At 37.1% G+C, this 16712-nt stretch overlaps 2 protein-coding genes across 3 annotated transcripts; one reads left to right on the top strand and one right to left on the bottom strand.

Annotated features, from left to right (window-relative positions):
• Positions 1-2509: 2509 nt before the first annotated feature.
• Positions 2510-4547, top strand: LOC121779391. Its single transcript, XM_042176732.1, has 4 exons — positions 2510-2517; positions 2987-3437; positions 4100-4163; positions 4277-4547. Exons 1-4 carry the CDS (start codon positions 2510-2512, stop codon positions 4345-4347), a joined length of 594 nt encoding a protein of 197 aa, XP_042032666.1. The 3' UTR covers positions 4348-4547.
• A 3485-nt stretch (positions 4548-8032) lies between these two features.
• Positions 8033-14997, bottom strand: LOC121792550 (beta-amylase 7-like). Of its 2 annotated transcripts, none has more exons than XM_042190538.1 (11): positions 14711-14997; positions 12943-13572; positions 12081-12374; positions 11824-11901; positions 11354-11557; positions 10721-10915; positions 10149-10313; positions 9688-9948; positions 9052-9270; positions 8663-8882; positions 8033-8297 (listed from the first exon to the last, which is right to left on the bottom strand). In XM_042190538.1, exons 2-11 carry the CDS (start codon positions 13375-13377, stop codon positions 8269-8271), a joined length of 2100 nt encoding a protein of 699 aa, XP_042046472.1. In that variant the 5' UTR covers positions 13378-13572; positions 14711-14997; the 3' UTR covers positions 8033-8268. The 2 variants fall into 2 exon arrangements, with proteins under 2 accessions (XP_042046472.1, XP_042046473.1); XM_042190539.1 differs by lacking the exon at positions 14711-14997 and adding an exon at positions 12674-12749 and having other exon boundaries at positions 12943-13202.
• Positions 14998-16712: the final 1715 nt, after the last annotated feature.

The raw sequence follows: 16712 nt of genomic DNA, 5'->3' as shown, positions 1-16712 counted from the left end.
TAATTAATTGAATATTTAAAAAAATTAAATTAATAACCAAACTTTATTATTTATGTAGAACATACGTTTATACAATATAATATCACATGTACATGTAAGAACTTCCTTCTATGCATTGTTTCATATCAATACACAAAATTCATCCTTGTGTTAGTCACTAAATTGGAATTCATGAGATACATTTATTAATTTTACTAAGTTATTATATACTTATAAATGTAAATTATACACACACACAAATGAAGTTTGGCTATTAACTTAAATTTTGTAAACGTATTTTAATTATTTTCAAATTTTTATAGTAGTATTTTTTATAGCATAGACATGTATAATTGTATGCATATATTAATCCCATTAGATTCAATACGCACTTAAGACTGTACATACGTAAGGCTCAAAACATTTTGGAGAAATTCCCATATTTTAAAATAATGAATGAGTTTAGGATTTACATACATTCATTTCCATGAATCGCTACGTACAGTTGGAATATGACTTTTTTAGAATTTCATTTGTCAAATAATTATTTGTTGGATATATCAACTTACTATTCTATTTGATATATCTACACTAGGGAATTTTTTCTCAGATTAGTGAAACGACATCCCGTCCGATTCCACCAAACTTTTTCCTTTAAAAATACTCTCTTCGTTTCATTGTATTGGAACATTCTTTTAGTAGAGATTAAAGTTGTCTGCCGTTTATAGTCTCATTTTAACTCGGCACGAGTTTTAAAAAATTAATATTTAACTTTGTGAGGAAAAAATGGAGAAATGAGTCAGTGGAATGTAACTCAACTTTTATATTATTTTTATAATAGAATATGAGTGTAATAAATTAGTTGAATGATGAAACTCATTTACCTAAAATAGAAAAAAAGTAAATGAGATTTTAAATCGTGGAAATTTACATATTTAATATGTTAAGTGGAGCGATAATAAAGTGAAAAAAGATAATAAAATATGAGAAAGTAAGATAAGACAAGTTATATTTTTTTTATGGGAAATGGCTCCACTGTCATGAAACGCTAAAAAAAATATAATCCAATAACATTTTGTGCAATATTATGAACATCAGTTGCATGTAGTATGGAATTAATTGTCTATATAGAAGATGTTCGAATTGACAAGATGATTATATCCTAAATGGATAGTGAATACTTTTCTACTAAATAATCTCATAACTTAATCTTAAATTATATCTTGCTATCTTGCTATTACTATTTTATAAGATATTTATGTTCATGTATAAAATTTCATAACAAAATTTATTTATGTTCATATATAAAATTTCATAACAAAATTCTATAACTGTGACGTAAACTATCATCAATAAAATGATGCTATGACTAATAAAAAATGAACTTTCAAAGGTTTACACAAAACCACCTTTTGTTAGAAAACAAAATTAAAAACCATAGTAAAGTAAGCTTAAGCATAATTTCACATCTCATTGAAGGAAAAACCTATAAAAATAGAACACATATTAAGCCAACATAAATTGAAGCCACATTTGCTCTTAAGCAAGCTCTGGTTTCATATTTTATTTCATTGCTATAAATGTAAGATCAAAAAATGTCACGACCACGACTTCCTAATACTAGCGAGCGTAGCTATTTCGTAACTAAAATAATCTCATCCATCATGAACTCAACATAAAGGAAATAATCAACTCGAGGGAATAGTTTCGAAGGCGAATGAGTACATAATCAAAACAAAATCAGAGTATGAAGACCAAATTCATAAGTTCCTAGAACATAGTTCTATTGCAGCAGAATAGTCCAAGACAAAGTAGCATGTATGAAGACATACTACTCTATTCTACCTATTGCTACTTATTAATAATCATTTCCCAACACCTTCGCCTCCTCGTACACGTTCAACCTGCACGTTAGAAAAGAAACATGCAAGGCTGAGTACTTCATATACTCAGTGAGCACAGTGCCAAAAAATAGTTCCATTTAATTGTCAGCCATAGTTGAGTGAACATGGGGTTTTTTTATATTTTTAAATGGCCCGAGTCACTAAATTCCTTTCATTTCATAAAATTGATTCCGCAATCACATAAACATAGATACCATATCTGAACGTATGTGAACCGGGAATGTGACCACATTCCACGACGGTCACTGGACCGGCCAACTCGAAAGTTAGATCACGATCCCCATATGTGTACACTAGTCCGAGTAGGGTTTGCGGCCCTACTGGGACCCGAATTCGATTTAACATGATTGACATAGCCAAACAGATAGGTATTCGTAAAAGCCAAAAAATGGCATGGCAAACATATTTAGAAAAGATTCACATGTTCATATTAAAATCAAGTTTTGAAAAGAATGCCCACCTTTGAGCTTAATTCCTTAGTTGAAAGTTCATCGACTTGGTCTTACTTGACGTGAGACGACGCCCCTTTAGAAAATAAAGTATACTTAAATTAGGCCTAAGAAGCTAGATATTTAACGTGTATGTATTCCTAAGCGTATGATCATTTTATTCTTTCTCCTTATTTCATGGGAAAGTCCTTAAGCATAAATTAAATCGAGCGATTTAATTTATTTGAGAGTTTGTAAAATTATTCAAGCATTAGCTAAATTTCGGAAATATAAATTTAATGTCACGAAATTAAATAGCGTCTATCCATTATTTAATCGGCAAAACGTTTGGAAAGCCTAAAAATTAAATTATATTTTTACTCATACTTGTATTTTAATTGGCAGCCCACCCCATAATTTATTTTATCATTAATCCCGCATCAATTTTATTCTCCTGGGTTAAATACATAACTGAATTAAATTAGCAAGGCCCAATCTAATTAGTTGTTGGTCCAAGTATTATATGACCAACATATACCATGGCCCAATGAAAATAAAATCAAGTGGCCCAATTACCATTTAAACAGTCCAACTACTACACTACCCGTCCCACCCCCCATCGGCCCCATCTCCCCCATTCTATCTCTTCACTTTCAATTTCCAAAATTAGGGAAGGAACCCTAGATCAAGACGGACCCAGCGTCGCCCGTCGTCACCGCTCCGGTCGGCGCCTCCTCTGCGCTGCTGGAGCTCGCTTCTTCATCCTTCTTCCATCTCCTTTCGGCATCTGCGAGACCAGCCGTTATATCGCGAGGCACGCGAGTTCCTCCCGTCCAGCGCTGGCGTCTTTCTACCGTCACCGCCGCTGCCCGCGACTAGCCGCCGCCTCGCTGGCTGTCCGGCTGGGCACTGCGGATCGCTGCTGCTGCCTCTGGTCCCGTCGTCACTGGCGTCGCGCCGTCGAAGAGGGAGAGGAAGCATCGCCTCCCTCTCTCCCTACACCCACAGCTCCGCTCCGCCGCACCGCTGGCCCTCCGTCGAGCTGCGGTTCCGCTTGCTGCGATCCCAGCCGGCGTCGCCTGGGTGCGCCGCCAAGGCAGCCACCATCCACCAATCGGCCCTAAAGTTAAGTCTCCGAACTCTCATTATCTAGCTCGCATTTATCCCGTTAATTAGGTGTACAACGGGTGAAGCTTGGTAATTGGGGTCTTAGCTATTCTACAAATCATGTTTTTTTTTCTTTTTTTTTCGTTCTGTTGGGGGTTGCTCTTGCTTGGTGGCTTATCCTAATTTAAGATACATAGTACTGTTGCTGCCTACAATTTATCATGTTGCCTGCTGTGGGGTTTCAAAATTTACTTGAAGGGAACCTTGTATAAACATGAGGATTCTTATGTTGTGAGGCAGTAGCTTATTGCTTCTAGTTCTAGTGCTTCTACATGATGACATGAGAAAAGATTGGGTGGAGGGATGGAGGGGGAGTGTTACCTGCTGATAGGCTGTGAAGAAGTGGGGATGGTTTCTCTCTTGCTGTTGTTAGTTCTCGTTTCTAAAAAAACAACGTTGGATCTTTGATGTGTGTGGAAGGGAAGATTGAGGGGAACAAGGAGGGGTTCTTATAGGCACATTGTGTGTACTCGTGAAGCCTTAAATGGAACTGCTGTATTCTTTGTCCTCTCCCTGCAGCAAATCATCTCTTTTAGGATTTTGCAGCAACTTTAACTGCAAAATCGGGTGGTGTCCTAGTGATAAGGACTATTGCATCTATATTTTTTGTTGGTCTTGCAGGTGTGCCTGATTCTGCAGAACGTTGGGAGGGAATTTGCAGAAGCCCTTGCTTCTTTTTGGCAAGGTACTTTGGTCCATCTTGGAAAGTTGGATGTTTTCTTCTCTTTACCTAGGAATAGTTAATTTTAGTACCTCCAAAATTTGTTATTTGATCTCGTTTCTTCCTCCATGTCACAGGAGCTGGGGAAAAAGCTGGCCGTAGGTTAGCTCGTTTCGAACAAAAGGCTGAGCTAAGGGTTTGGGCCTAAGGAGAAAGCCCACAAGTGCAAGCTACATAGCACATGATCCCTTAAGTTCTTGGCCCATACTTGTGTGTTCTTTGTAATAGCATTCAAGATTCTTTTTATATAAACTCATAGACCCACACGTAATTATGTAAGTTAACGCGTGGTTTTGGGGTATAGTCGAACATTTTAGTTCGGGAATAAATTCTTTATATTTTCCTCGACGTTTGTTATATTTCATAACATAGGTAATTGTTTAAGTATGATCGGCACCTTCTTTTACTTCGTGAAACGTCATCACTTAAGTATTAGTAACAACTAGTATCACATCCGTGCGTCGCATGATCCATTATATTTTCCCCAACTTTTTTACACCGTGAAATAATTTTATAAAATGATAAAAACTATCATCATATGAAATCTAAAAGCTTAAAATATATAATAAAAATTTATTAAACAAATCTATAAAATCAAATAACATTAGAAATCAATAAATTTGTAGAAATATATTGCTTAGTAAATTCAGCAAAAGTTTCTCAATAAAATAAATGACCAACTGATTAGAATTAATAAAAAAAAAGTTCAGTGGAGTTCTAATTAAGAATTAACCCGCCTCCATCTTCTCTTCTGTTCCAATACGCGTTCATCTTACTTCTACTCCCAACCTTTTTTACCCGCTTGTCTCTATCTCTAATAGTCTCACCTTTTCCGGTCATAATCTTCAGCACTTTCATCGCCCTACTGATGCACTATTTATTAGCACTAAAAATACCTGCAAGTATACATAGTAGGAATAGTATAGCTAAATGTCAGTACCGGATATCGATCACGGGGAAAAACAATCACAGACTGGCTACCCTCTACTAAAACTCAATTACTATTTGGAAAACCGAAAGATTTTTTTGAAAACAAAGAACAATTGAAAACAAATAAACAACTAATTGCAAATAAATCACGGAGATAAAAGTATAGAGATAAGAGAATTCCAGGGATGTGCGGTCACGGTTATGGTTATACAAATTCTAACTACAATACATTAGCACAGTTCTTACTTTGATAGAACGAGTCACCTAGTTTATATTCATGCGATGCAAACGTTGGTTACAAATATTAGGGTTGTCAATCCTAAATGCGTAACTCCTAAAAGCTCCTAAGACCTTTGTAGTGTTTATGGTTAATTGTAGTGTCAATTAAGTGGATCTAACTCGCCAACCTCCCCTCACGATTATGTAACAAGTTATATTAATTCATCACAGAATGTGTCACTCAAACGTGAATCATTATCCAACAACTTAAGGAAGAAACAAAGTAAGAACAAAACGAATATTAAATAGAAAATGAATTGTATAACCAAAGTCGTTACTAACACATCCCTAGAATTCTATGAATTTAGTTACACATGATAGAATAATCTAAAGACATAGATTGAAGGGAAAACAATTGGAACATAAAACTAAAGCAAATAAAACCCAAATGTTGAATCCTTGTAGCTTTGGTGTTCTTGAATCCTTCTCCAATTCCTTGCACAATGAAGCACTCTAACTTTTAATCTCTGGAAAATATATTGCAAAAAGAGGATTATTTTGATGAAGCTTGATGGGTTATTTATAGGGGAGAAATCGCCTCTTCTCAAATAAGGAAAAGGGTTGCAAAATATGGTAAATCTTGGAGAGAAAATTAGGGCAAATCTGCTCGCCGCTATTTTGTGGCGGACCGTTGCACCTTGGCCAGCAGTCGCCATGCATTAATCTGAGGCTTCTGACTCTTGGGTGGCGGTCGTCACGCCTTGCCTAGAGGTCGCTAGGCGTGTCTTCATTCCATGCACAAATTTCCCAAAACGGACCGCTACAGATATGGCGGCCGCTGAGCGCCGGCGGTCGCCGGCAGGGTTGCAACGGTCGTTGGACGCTATCAGAAACTCCAGATTTCCTACTTCGCGTTTTGACTCCCTTTTTAAGCTCAAATATGCACATTTCTCACAAAATATATAATATATGCAAGTAATGGACATGTAATGCAACTTTGACACTCAAAACGGACCAAATAATGACATTAAAATTGTGCAAAATCCGAGCGTATCACCCGCGCCGGTGTCATCTTTTTCATCGTGTCAGATTGCCTCCATCTATTTAAGAACTTTAAGTAAAAAATAATAATATACATATTAACAATATGTTATAAACACATATATTTAAGTTTGATGCTAATTAAGAAAATTATTTGATGAGAACGTGAACTTATGCCATAATAACAATGTATAAATATATATATTAAAAGCAAAAACAATATGCAGAAGATTCAGAAGAATACATAAAATCAAGTAAAATTTTTGCAGAATATAGCGAGTGAGTGAATTATAAACTATCAATTGTCATCTACTCTCTCCTAAACCTAAACCCTTGTCTCTATCTCCAATAGCCTCACCTTTTTCGGTCACAATCTCCAGCACTTTCGGCGCCCCGTGCTGGTGTCATCTTCTCCATCGTGTCAGATTGCCTCCATCTATATAAGAACTTTAAGCAAAAAAATAATAACAATATAAACACATATATTTAAATTTGATGCTAGTTTAGAAAATTATTTGATGGGAACATGAACTTATGCCATAATAATAATGCATAAATATATATTAAAATTAAAAGTAAAAACAATATATAGAAGATTCAAAATGAATATCTAAAATCAAACAAAATTTTTATAGAAAATAGCAGGTTGAATGAATTAGAAACTATCAATGGTCATGTATTTATAGTCCAAACAAATGAATTGGGTGGCTATTCCAGAACCTTTCAATTTCCTCCATTTACTATAAAGAAATTTTAAAACCTTTCAACTTTCAAAATATTAATCCCTACAAATTGTTCAAAATAAATTTTAAAACAACAATTTAGGCGTTAAATGTTAAATATAGTTAAGAATGCAATAATATAAACAATTGTATGTATAATAACTTTTAGAAAATGGAATGGCCAACAATTTCCGCTACTTCAAATGAATGAGTAATGCACCAATTCCCCAATTTAATGATATTATGTCTCTCCTAGCTAGTAACTGAAGACATATGTATAATAATTTATCAATATATTATTATAGTGTCAGACACAAATAATATTGTATAAATACTGCTTTATACTAAATTACTAATAGTGCATGTATGCATATACACATGTCGCATTTTAGAAAAGTGTGTGTATATCAAAAGTTTATTAGCATGAAATAATAAGTGTGTGCATATCAAAAGTTTATTAGTATGAAATAATTGTGGAGTTATCTTGTATTTATACAATTGGGTTAATCAATTTATACGTTTTAATTTGTATAATTTCTGTAGAAATTTAATTTGTATAATTTGTACAGTCAAACTTTTAAATTGAATTATGATTAATACAGTTATGAGTAATGGCAGTTACAGTATCATGACTATATCCAACGTTTAATGATACACAAATTAAATACAAAATTACAATTAGAAGCCAAAAATTCAAAAGTTTGCCCAAAATTCATAAATATTCAAAATAAGGCCAAAACTCGCCTTTTATATATGTATAGATAACTAGTTCTATTTATTTGAACACAAAAGGTGACATTTTTTTTCCAAAATTCAGAAAACTCTTAAAATTTAAGCAATAAAAGGAGCGGGCACTACAAAAAATGATCCATTAAGTAAAAAACCAGGGCATACTGTAAAATAAACTCGTTGAAAGGAGCATACAACAACAGTAAGAAGCATAAATATATTACCCATTCTGTACAAGTTAATTTGCACAGTTTCTTCAATACATACAGATTACATTCAAATCATTTTAATGGGACTGATTCCTATGGTATAACTTAGCACATTACGGGGAGCATCGATCAGTCCTCTAAAAATCGTTTAGTTACAGATGTGTACGTAGGGAGCTATATTAGAAAGCTAAGTCAGTATTCTTACTCTCAAACTTTGAACTACGTCTGATACTCGAGAACAGCTTCCCCTGCAAATTATGTCAAGAGAGATAATATCAACGTTATATTTGGTAAGATCTATAATTGGTTTAGACAGCAGGTTTAAGACAAAAGTTCTACTAGAATGCTCAGATGTCAATCTTATCTTAATGCAATAAAATGTGTCTTCACTTAGAACATGAAAATGCATAAAAATTATAATGGCTGCTTCTGACATAAACCTAATGACTCATGAAATCAGACGAGCGAGTTAAGTAGACTAAAATGGCTGATAGATGTATGTGAGCCGACGGGAATTCTTATAAATGTTTGAATCTGATTTGACCACTTGTAAAGATGTATACTGGAATATGATGCATTCTCAATGTACGTTAAGGACGTAACAGTAACTCACCATGCATTCTCTTGATGAACCGTTCAAATTCAACGAGGTTCGGTCTTTCCATGAGAAGTGGGCTGAGCCTCAAATAGGTAAAAGAAGAAAAATGCCTCCTGTCTGGATCACTGATGGGCTTTGCCTTTTCCAATAAACAACTAAACGTTTCTCTGCCATTGCACGCAAAAGAATTTTCACTGGCAACTGATATATTGGCATCCCAGGCAGCATTCAGAACCTAAATTGCAATCCAGCAGTTAATACATGATTTGTAGGGAGAATGATGTGTATTTCCAACATAAAATGGTACAATTGTTAATAAAGCAAAAAATGTCTTTCCTGTGAAGAAATTGGCATTATTATAGAAATGGAAAAATATCAAAACCGAGTTGCTAATGCTTGCTTACTTGCCAAAGCAATCCTTCGGGATCAGACAAGGACTCGGAGATGTTGGTGTTCTGATTCATCATGCTCATTTCGGAACATGCAAAGCATAGAGTAGCACCATGCCTCTTCAGCATTGACGTGATAGCAGCATAGCCATCGCGATTGCTAGAATTATAGAATCCAGCAGTTAATTCAGCAGCATGACTAGCTGTCTTGTACCACCAGTGCATGCTGGACATCTGCTCAAAAATCAAAATATGACAACGTTTTCAGATAGAGAATCATACTCCCTCCGTCCCAACTTAATTGTCACTCTTTTTCATTTCGGTCCGTCCCAACTTAATTGTCACACTTCATTTTTACCATAAATGGTAAGTAGGTCTCACATTCCACTAACTCACTCTATTCACATTTTATTATAAAACTAATATACAAAAATGGGTCCCACATTCTACTAACTTTTCCAACCAACTTTTCTTTACATTTCTTAATACTCGTGCCCACTCCAAGAGTGACAATTAAGTTGGGACAGAGGGAGTATGATTTAACAAAAGACCCAAATTTCCACATCAATTAATTGATACTGGATGAAGATGGTCAAATAAAACCATATCTACATAAGGAAATAATCACTAGTTTATAGCGAAGGAGCTCACCTTTGCAGCAATTTGTGTCCCTTCAAAAGCTAACTTGGCTAGAGAAAGCACTCTATCACCATGCTCAACTAAAACCTGAGAATACCAACTCAAGAAAAACCTGCCATAATAACCATCATAGTCACCCCCGTCGCAGAAAAAGCCTGTTTCATGGGGCCGTGAATTGTAAGAACCAGTATTTTCTGGTCCTCGGGCCCAGAAAGAGTGACCTCTAATTTCAGCAGCCTTCCGCAGGCTTTTCAACATATATTGATCATAGCACTGGGAATAGAGAAACATATATTATATTGTCAAATACATTATAGAACATGTTCATACAAAATATCTTAAATTAGTAGTATATCTCAACGCTTTCAGAAGCTGTGATGGGTACCAAAATTATCATACCACTTTTTTCCTACAAGGTTGCATGGCTTATCCTAAGTGCAGTACTAGAAACTAATTTATAAAAAGCTGATTACCTGAAATTCACCAATGCCAGGGTATCTCCAACCATGCTTCACAGGGTTACAAGGGTACCTCAGCTCTCCACATGGACCAAGTCCAACTACAATCATAGATATGACACCATCCTCAAAAAACTCGTCAAATTCAACCCGAAAGCTTCTCATGCAATCAAAGTAGACCTACAACAGTTAAGCAAATCATAAGATCAATGGAATGCACAAGCTAGTTAATTAGAGCATTGCTTAACAAGTAAAATCCCAACCATCTTAATGTGTGAAACTTATTGCAGGACAAGTTTTTTCATATTGACAAATTGCTAGCTGGTGGGTGAACATGATATATAACTTTAAGAAAGCACAGCTTCTAGAAACTAGCCACCAAATCAACATCAAACCATAGAGAAAATCACTAGAAAAACACAAGTAAAAAGCATTGCAGTTGTGCAGTGCTTCAGTTCTCCTTTTTTCTGCTAATTAACAAGTGCAAATAAAATGTCGACAGGAAACTGACGTGCTCGAGAAATATTCTGACTGTAAACAGTTCGCAAAAACAACATAAACACCTTTAGTTCATATCAAGTCATCACCTCTATAGCAGTTCGACCTCTTAAAACCCGCTCTTTATCAACCCCCCAAGACAAACATTCTGAGTCCCGCCTTCCAACTCTATCCGTGAAAAATATGTCCGGATTGTTTCGACCAATTTCAGTGACCCAGTGAGGCAGAGGAATGCACACATCATCCCCAACATTACCTCCACATTCGTGAAAGGACATAACAACCTGTTATCATATTAGAAAAAGATCAGTATAAATAGGTCACAGTAGCATGTCTTAGGTACTACCTGGCAAACAGTAGTGTACTTATCTAGAGTACCTTAGACTTTTAACCAATGCCATAAGCTGGATATTCCATCTCTCATTATTATATATTTATTAAAAAAAAAAGGTTCTCGGATATATTTTCTCAAAGTTACTTGGTCCAATGATGCAATATTCATCCATGAGATTTCAGATTCAATAAATTCATTTCCCTACATGAAACAAAATCTATGAAACTCTTGGCATCTTTAAACGGTTGAAAATTCAGAACATTAAGACTTATTTTGTATTTTTTGCTGGATGAAAGTACTGCTTGATAGAAGCATGTAGACATGGGAACCTGAAATAGAGGTTATAATTGAATACTAAGTAGCCACTAGCCAGGACATGAAAAGTCACCTGAAGCTTCATTTTCAGCTCCCTCACCATTTGAAATAACCTCTGGTAACCATTCCAGTTGTACTCCTGAGGTGCATGCGCTTCAACTATACCCCACCAGCAGTCAACCATAATACCGTCGACATGAACTGATTTCAAGATTTTCAATTGCTTCACTAGACCATCTGGATCAACAAGCTCGCATTTCATGTTAATGACACCCAACTGGCACCAAAATGTTTAGGGCGTTAACAATTATCTTTCTTCTAACCTGATACTCATCTAAATGACAACATACTGCAGCCAAAATGAATTGGTGCTCTAAGAATCACTTGCCCAAAAAAACAAGCCTAAAACATCACCAAGAATACATGTCATTTTGTCAAATAGTCAATATGTAAACAAAAAATATTTACTTCATAGGACCATTTAAATCTGGACCAGTATAAGTAAAAAGTAAGGTGATGGGTTGGTAAAATTAGCTTACTCACTGGCAACATAACATATACTGGAACATAAGAGGTACCAGAAAATTCCCGCTCCTGTAGTTTTGACGGCATGTCGACAACCTAGGGGCATAAAAACCAATCAAAATAAAAATTGAAAAGCAGTGACAAACTAAAATGCCATCAATGTTCAGGACAAATTATCATGTGATATCCCAAGTGAGGCAACTACAAAATGCACCTAAGAAGTAAATTCAAAAGCTAGTGTAAGAATTTCAATCTAGAGAAACCAGGATTCTTGCCTGCATGGCGTCAACTGAATCAATTGAACCTCCAAGAAGAGGATCATTAGGATTTGGTAGCTCTCCTCCATCCCCAATCATTGCTGGTGTTTGACTCCTAGTGCTGGAGGATACATCATAAGGAGATGAGGTGGGCACAAAAACACCTTTCAAGTGACCTGAGCTATAATCAACAGTGCTTTTATAGCCTGGGGAGATGCCTCTCAAGGAAGTACGAGATGTATGTTGTGCTGGAATTTGTGAAGAAGATGATGTCACAGCTGTGTTTTGTGCCGCACCAGTAGGGCCGGTACTCTGTTGGTATTTAAATGAAATTAGTGCAAGACCAGTTTCTCAAGATTTATACAACTAGAATACACAGACTCCACTTCAACTTTAAATGTCAGATGCAGATCTGAGCTAAAATATTTCTGCTTCTGCTTTAAGGCGGCCTTAGTTGCACATATTGTAGCATGCTTAATCAAACATGTCAAGGTAAATATAGAGAAATTTGATTTCACATTAGTATATATTAGGTAAAAGAGAAAATAATGTTAATTGAAATGAACCCTTAACAGCTGAAATAACCATTTACTAGTTTCTTCCATTTAAACCTCACATCTCAGAGTTCTTGGGCCGCATCTCAAAAACTCTACCCAATCAACCGGGTGACCAACACTAACATCATCCCTGTGCCAGTAATGTTCAACAAGGGGCATCCGACTTAGTGAATAATTATATATAGAAGAAATCCATACTATAATACAAGAATTTAGAATGAGAAAATGCAAAACAGTACTAACACTGTAAATCAAGCAAGAAAGAATTTATTTTTCTACAAGTGTAAATTCACAAAAGAAAAGCACAGCAAGAATAGTGGTACCTGTGCTCTGGAAGGGAAGGTGGTCCCATCTGGAAGAACAACCCAACCTGCTTCCCTAGCCAAAGCAGCAATGACATCATTAATATCAGCTCTGACTCTAAGGTTGTAGTTGCCATGCCTACGAAGCCCAGCCAATATCTTTGCTGTGATCGCTCTACGTTGTCGCTCCCGCAGCTTTGTTCTCTCTTTCTCTTCCTGAGGCCTACACCGTCGAGCCCCTCCTACCTGCGGAGTAGGCGGATCTTGATATTGCTGATTATGTACATACCTGCTACTACCCCCTGTTGACAACACACCAACATCCGCACCAACCATAGTAGGGGTTACCATGTTCTTCTCTTCATCTTCGTCATCATCATCTTCCTCCTTCACATCCATCCCCATTTCATCATCATCTTCTTCACTTGTGTCAAATCTCTGCATCTCTGCTGCCATCAGCCTTTTCAGTTTCCTCGTATCTCTTTGTTATCTTCACCTCGAGGAGGCACATATTTTGCAGTAACTAGTCATGCTGACGAATGTACCTCCACCTTCACACCTTAATTATAGTTTACTTGTGGCATACTTCCCATGAAATGTGAGCGTTTGCATTCGTACTCAGGATCTCTGACTGTCCGGCTTAATTTTATACTACAATAGAAACACAACAAACAAAGTCAAGAGAATCATAAAGAACTAGTACTAGTAATTTCTAATGCAGAACTGCAGAACCAAAACACAAAATTATTTCATTTTTAGATCGTTTTAGTTCATTTAGAAAATTTGAATTGGTAAAACACGGGTCATCATATCAAAAACGGAAAAAAAAATTGACATCAATGTTATCAATCTCGTATGGCGGCTTATGGCGGTTTGCCTAAAAACCGCCACAGGGATATGGCGTATTAGTATGGCGGATATGGCGGTCAAAAATTAAATAAATAAGATAATACTTATATATTTATATATAATTCAAAAATTAAAAAATATTAAAAATATAACATCTAAAACACTTTAAACAATTAATAAAGCATAATATACCACTCTAACCACCATGTTTCTTGCATAATGCCTTATTCCTAAATGCAGTACACACGCAATGTTGTCAAATGTCGGATATGGCGGTGCTATGGCAGCGACATGGTGCTATGGCGTTTCCACCACCGAACGCCATGCCATAGCGCCGCCATAGCCGCTATTTGATAACATTGATTGACATCCGTGTTATCTAAAAATGACCTATGTGATCTCCGTGTTTTAAAAATCTGATTTTTCTAAAATAAACTAAAAATGATCTAATAATGACCGTCTAGTTGGATCTGTAGTTTGTCATTAATATTGAGTTTTGCATATATTGCAACTCTATATATGCCTAAATGTCTGAGATCCTTAGAACTTCTTATCTCGAAGATAAATTATACAGCTAAACTTTCAAACTTCCATACATATACCTCTACGAGCATTTTCACATATTTAACATCACCGTTTCTGTTGTTCCCAAGTAAGTTCAGCTAATGAAGAGTTTGCTTCAATGATTGTGATGCAGCATTGCTCTTCGCGTTTAAGTAGCAAGAATACAGAGGAGAAACATTTATATCACCACACTAACTCATTTATCCTCAGCTAAGCTAAGTTTTCTAAACCCAAAAAATCAGCTGAAAACAAATTAGAATACTATACTAACCAATCCAATCCAGAACAAAATCTCAATGTTTCCAAAACCTTATAAATCCACCGGAATTAAACACGATTCAGCTCATAAAACAGTTTAGCAAAAAATTGAACTCACTTCCGACGTCGTTCCACGCGGATCCAGACAAGCGCCGTCGGAAAGTTATCTACTCCGGCGAGCCAACTAACCGGAGAAGAAGGCAGCGTCCGGAATTCAAGGGACGTGTGAAAAATTCCGGCGGGCAGACGGCGGCGGTGCGACGGAGGAGAGAGGGGGAGGGTTTCGCACGAGGGAAGCGTGTGGGAGGAGTTGGCACGCGTTAAGGCACTTATCTTCGGACATGCCGTTCACACGCATCGCACGGTAACAAGTTGTGGGGCCCTCTCCAGTATGGGCATGTCTGATCGTTGGAATAAATAATGGATTTATTTAACTTTTCGTAAATAAATTCGAAATTAGTTCTATTGGTATTTATATTTGATGTGTATGGTTATACGGAGTACTTTATTTGTAGGATAGAGGTTTATGAATTGCGACACACCACGTTTTGCGTTGTCCCAACTATATTTTTCATTCACTATGCGTGGGTTTAATTTTCAGGTATTTAAGCAGGAAAACTGCAACAAAACATGATTTAATTTATATACCAGTATTCAATAAGTTGGTATATTTATATATAATTAACTGAACTATTTTGAATCGAATTTATATACATTATAGACAGGTTTCTTAAGGTCATCTCCAACTATTTGCACCAAATTCAAACTCATTTTTTAATATATGTTACACGTAATTTTACTCCAACCATTTACACCAAATTCAAAAATTTATACCATTTTTTAGTTTTTGTCTTACAAAATTTTTGCAGTAACACCATATTTGGTGTTGTTTCAAAAAAACACGAAAAATGGGTTTGAGTTTAGGGTATGGTTGAAGAAGATTTCTACACTAAACTCATTTTTGAGGTAGATGGTCTAAGTAATTACATATCATAAATATGAAAAACTTCTTCAAATTAAATCCAAATATCAAGTTTTAAGATTAAATACAAATAATTGGAATTAAAAATTGCGGCAATCAAAGTATTCAAAGTGTATAGATGAGATTTCTAAGAATCACATTTAATTTTTATACACTCCCACAGACGTCCGCGCGGACGTCCCGATTATTGCATTAATTTCTTTTTTTAATAATTCTATAAATACGTATCGTTGAACTTCATTTCATTCACACCATTTGTATTAACGAGTATCTCCCTCTCTCTAAAATACTTTTCTTTCGAAGAACAATGGAGCACCACGATAGTGATTCCCCCGCCACGAGCGAGTCACAGGCGCCGTATTTTCCCGTCGACGGTAGTACGCCGATGTCCGCCGCGATGCCCCAAATGTCGGGGATGATGCCCCAATCTCAAACGGCGGCGGGGATGATGCCTGGGTACTACAACATGTACCCGCAGTGGTATGAGATGATGCCCCAAATGTTGGGGATGCCCGGGGCGAGTCCAGGAATGCCCCAAATGCCGGGAATGATGCCCAAATGCCCGGGATGATGATGTCGGGGATGATGCAGGGATCGCATGGCGCTGCCGGGGGGGGGTATGCAGGGGGTCCCCCAATCGCCGATGGACAACGTCTATCGGCCCTATATGGATTTATTGGCGCCAGAGAAACCGCTGAGTACTCCTCTCGAGACTCAGTTCACTAGCATGTAGACGTTCTCACTTGAGGAGCTGTAGCTATCTCCGATCCGGGATTCTCCCACTGACGCACCAACGGCGACATGGAGGAGGCCAGGGAGAGGGAGGGGCAGGGGACGGGGCATTACCTCGCCCGTCCCGATGTACGGTGGTGAGGCGGGGGCCGCTGAGGTGGGGGAGGGGTCCAGTGGGAAGAAGAGGACCGTCTGGAGCATGGAGGAGTGCATCGCGCTGGCGAAGGCGTGGATCAGTGTGGTGGAGGATCCGTACGTCGGGGCTAACCAGCACATCGACAGGATATGGTGGCGCATTAGCCAAAGCTACCTCCAGTTCAAACCGCCAGGGGGAAAGCCTCACAACGGAGAGCAATGCCGGAAACAGTGGGAGCGGCTGAGGAAGCAGCTCAGCCGATTTGCCGGC

This window comes from Salvia splendens, chromosome 2 (genome assembly GCF_004379255.2).
Source record: "Salvia splendens isolate huo1 chromosome 2, SspV2, whole genome shotgun sequence".
NCBI lineage: Eukaryota > Viridiplantae > Streptophyta > Magnoliopsida > Lamiales > Lamiaceae > Salvia > Salvia splendens.
This window is presented reverse-complemented; position numbering and strand designations above follow the sequence as displayed.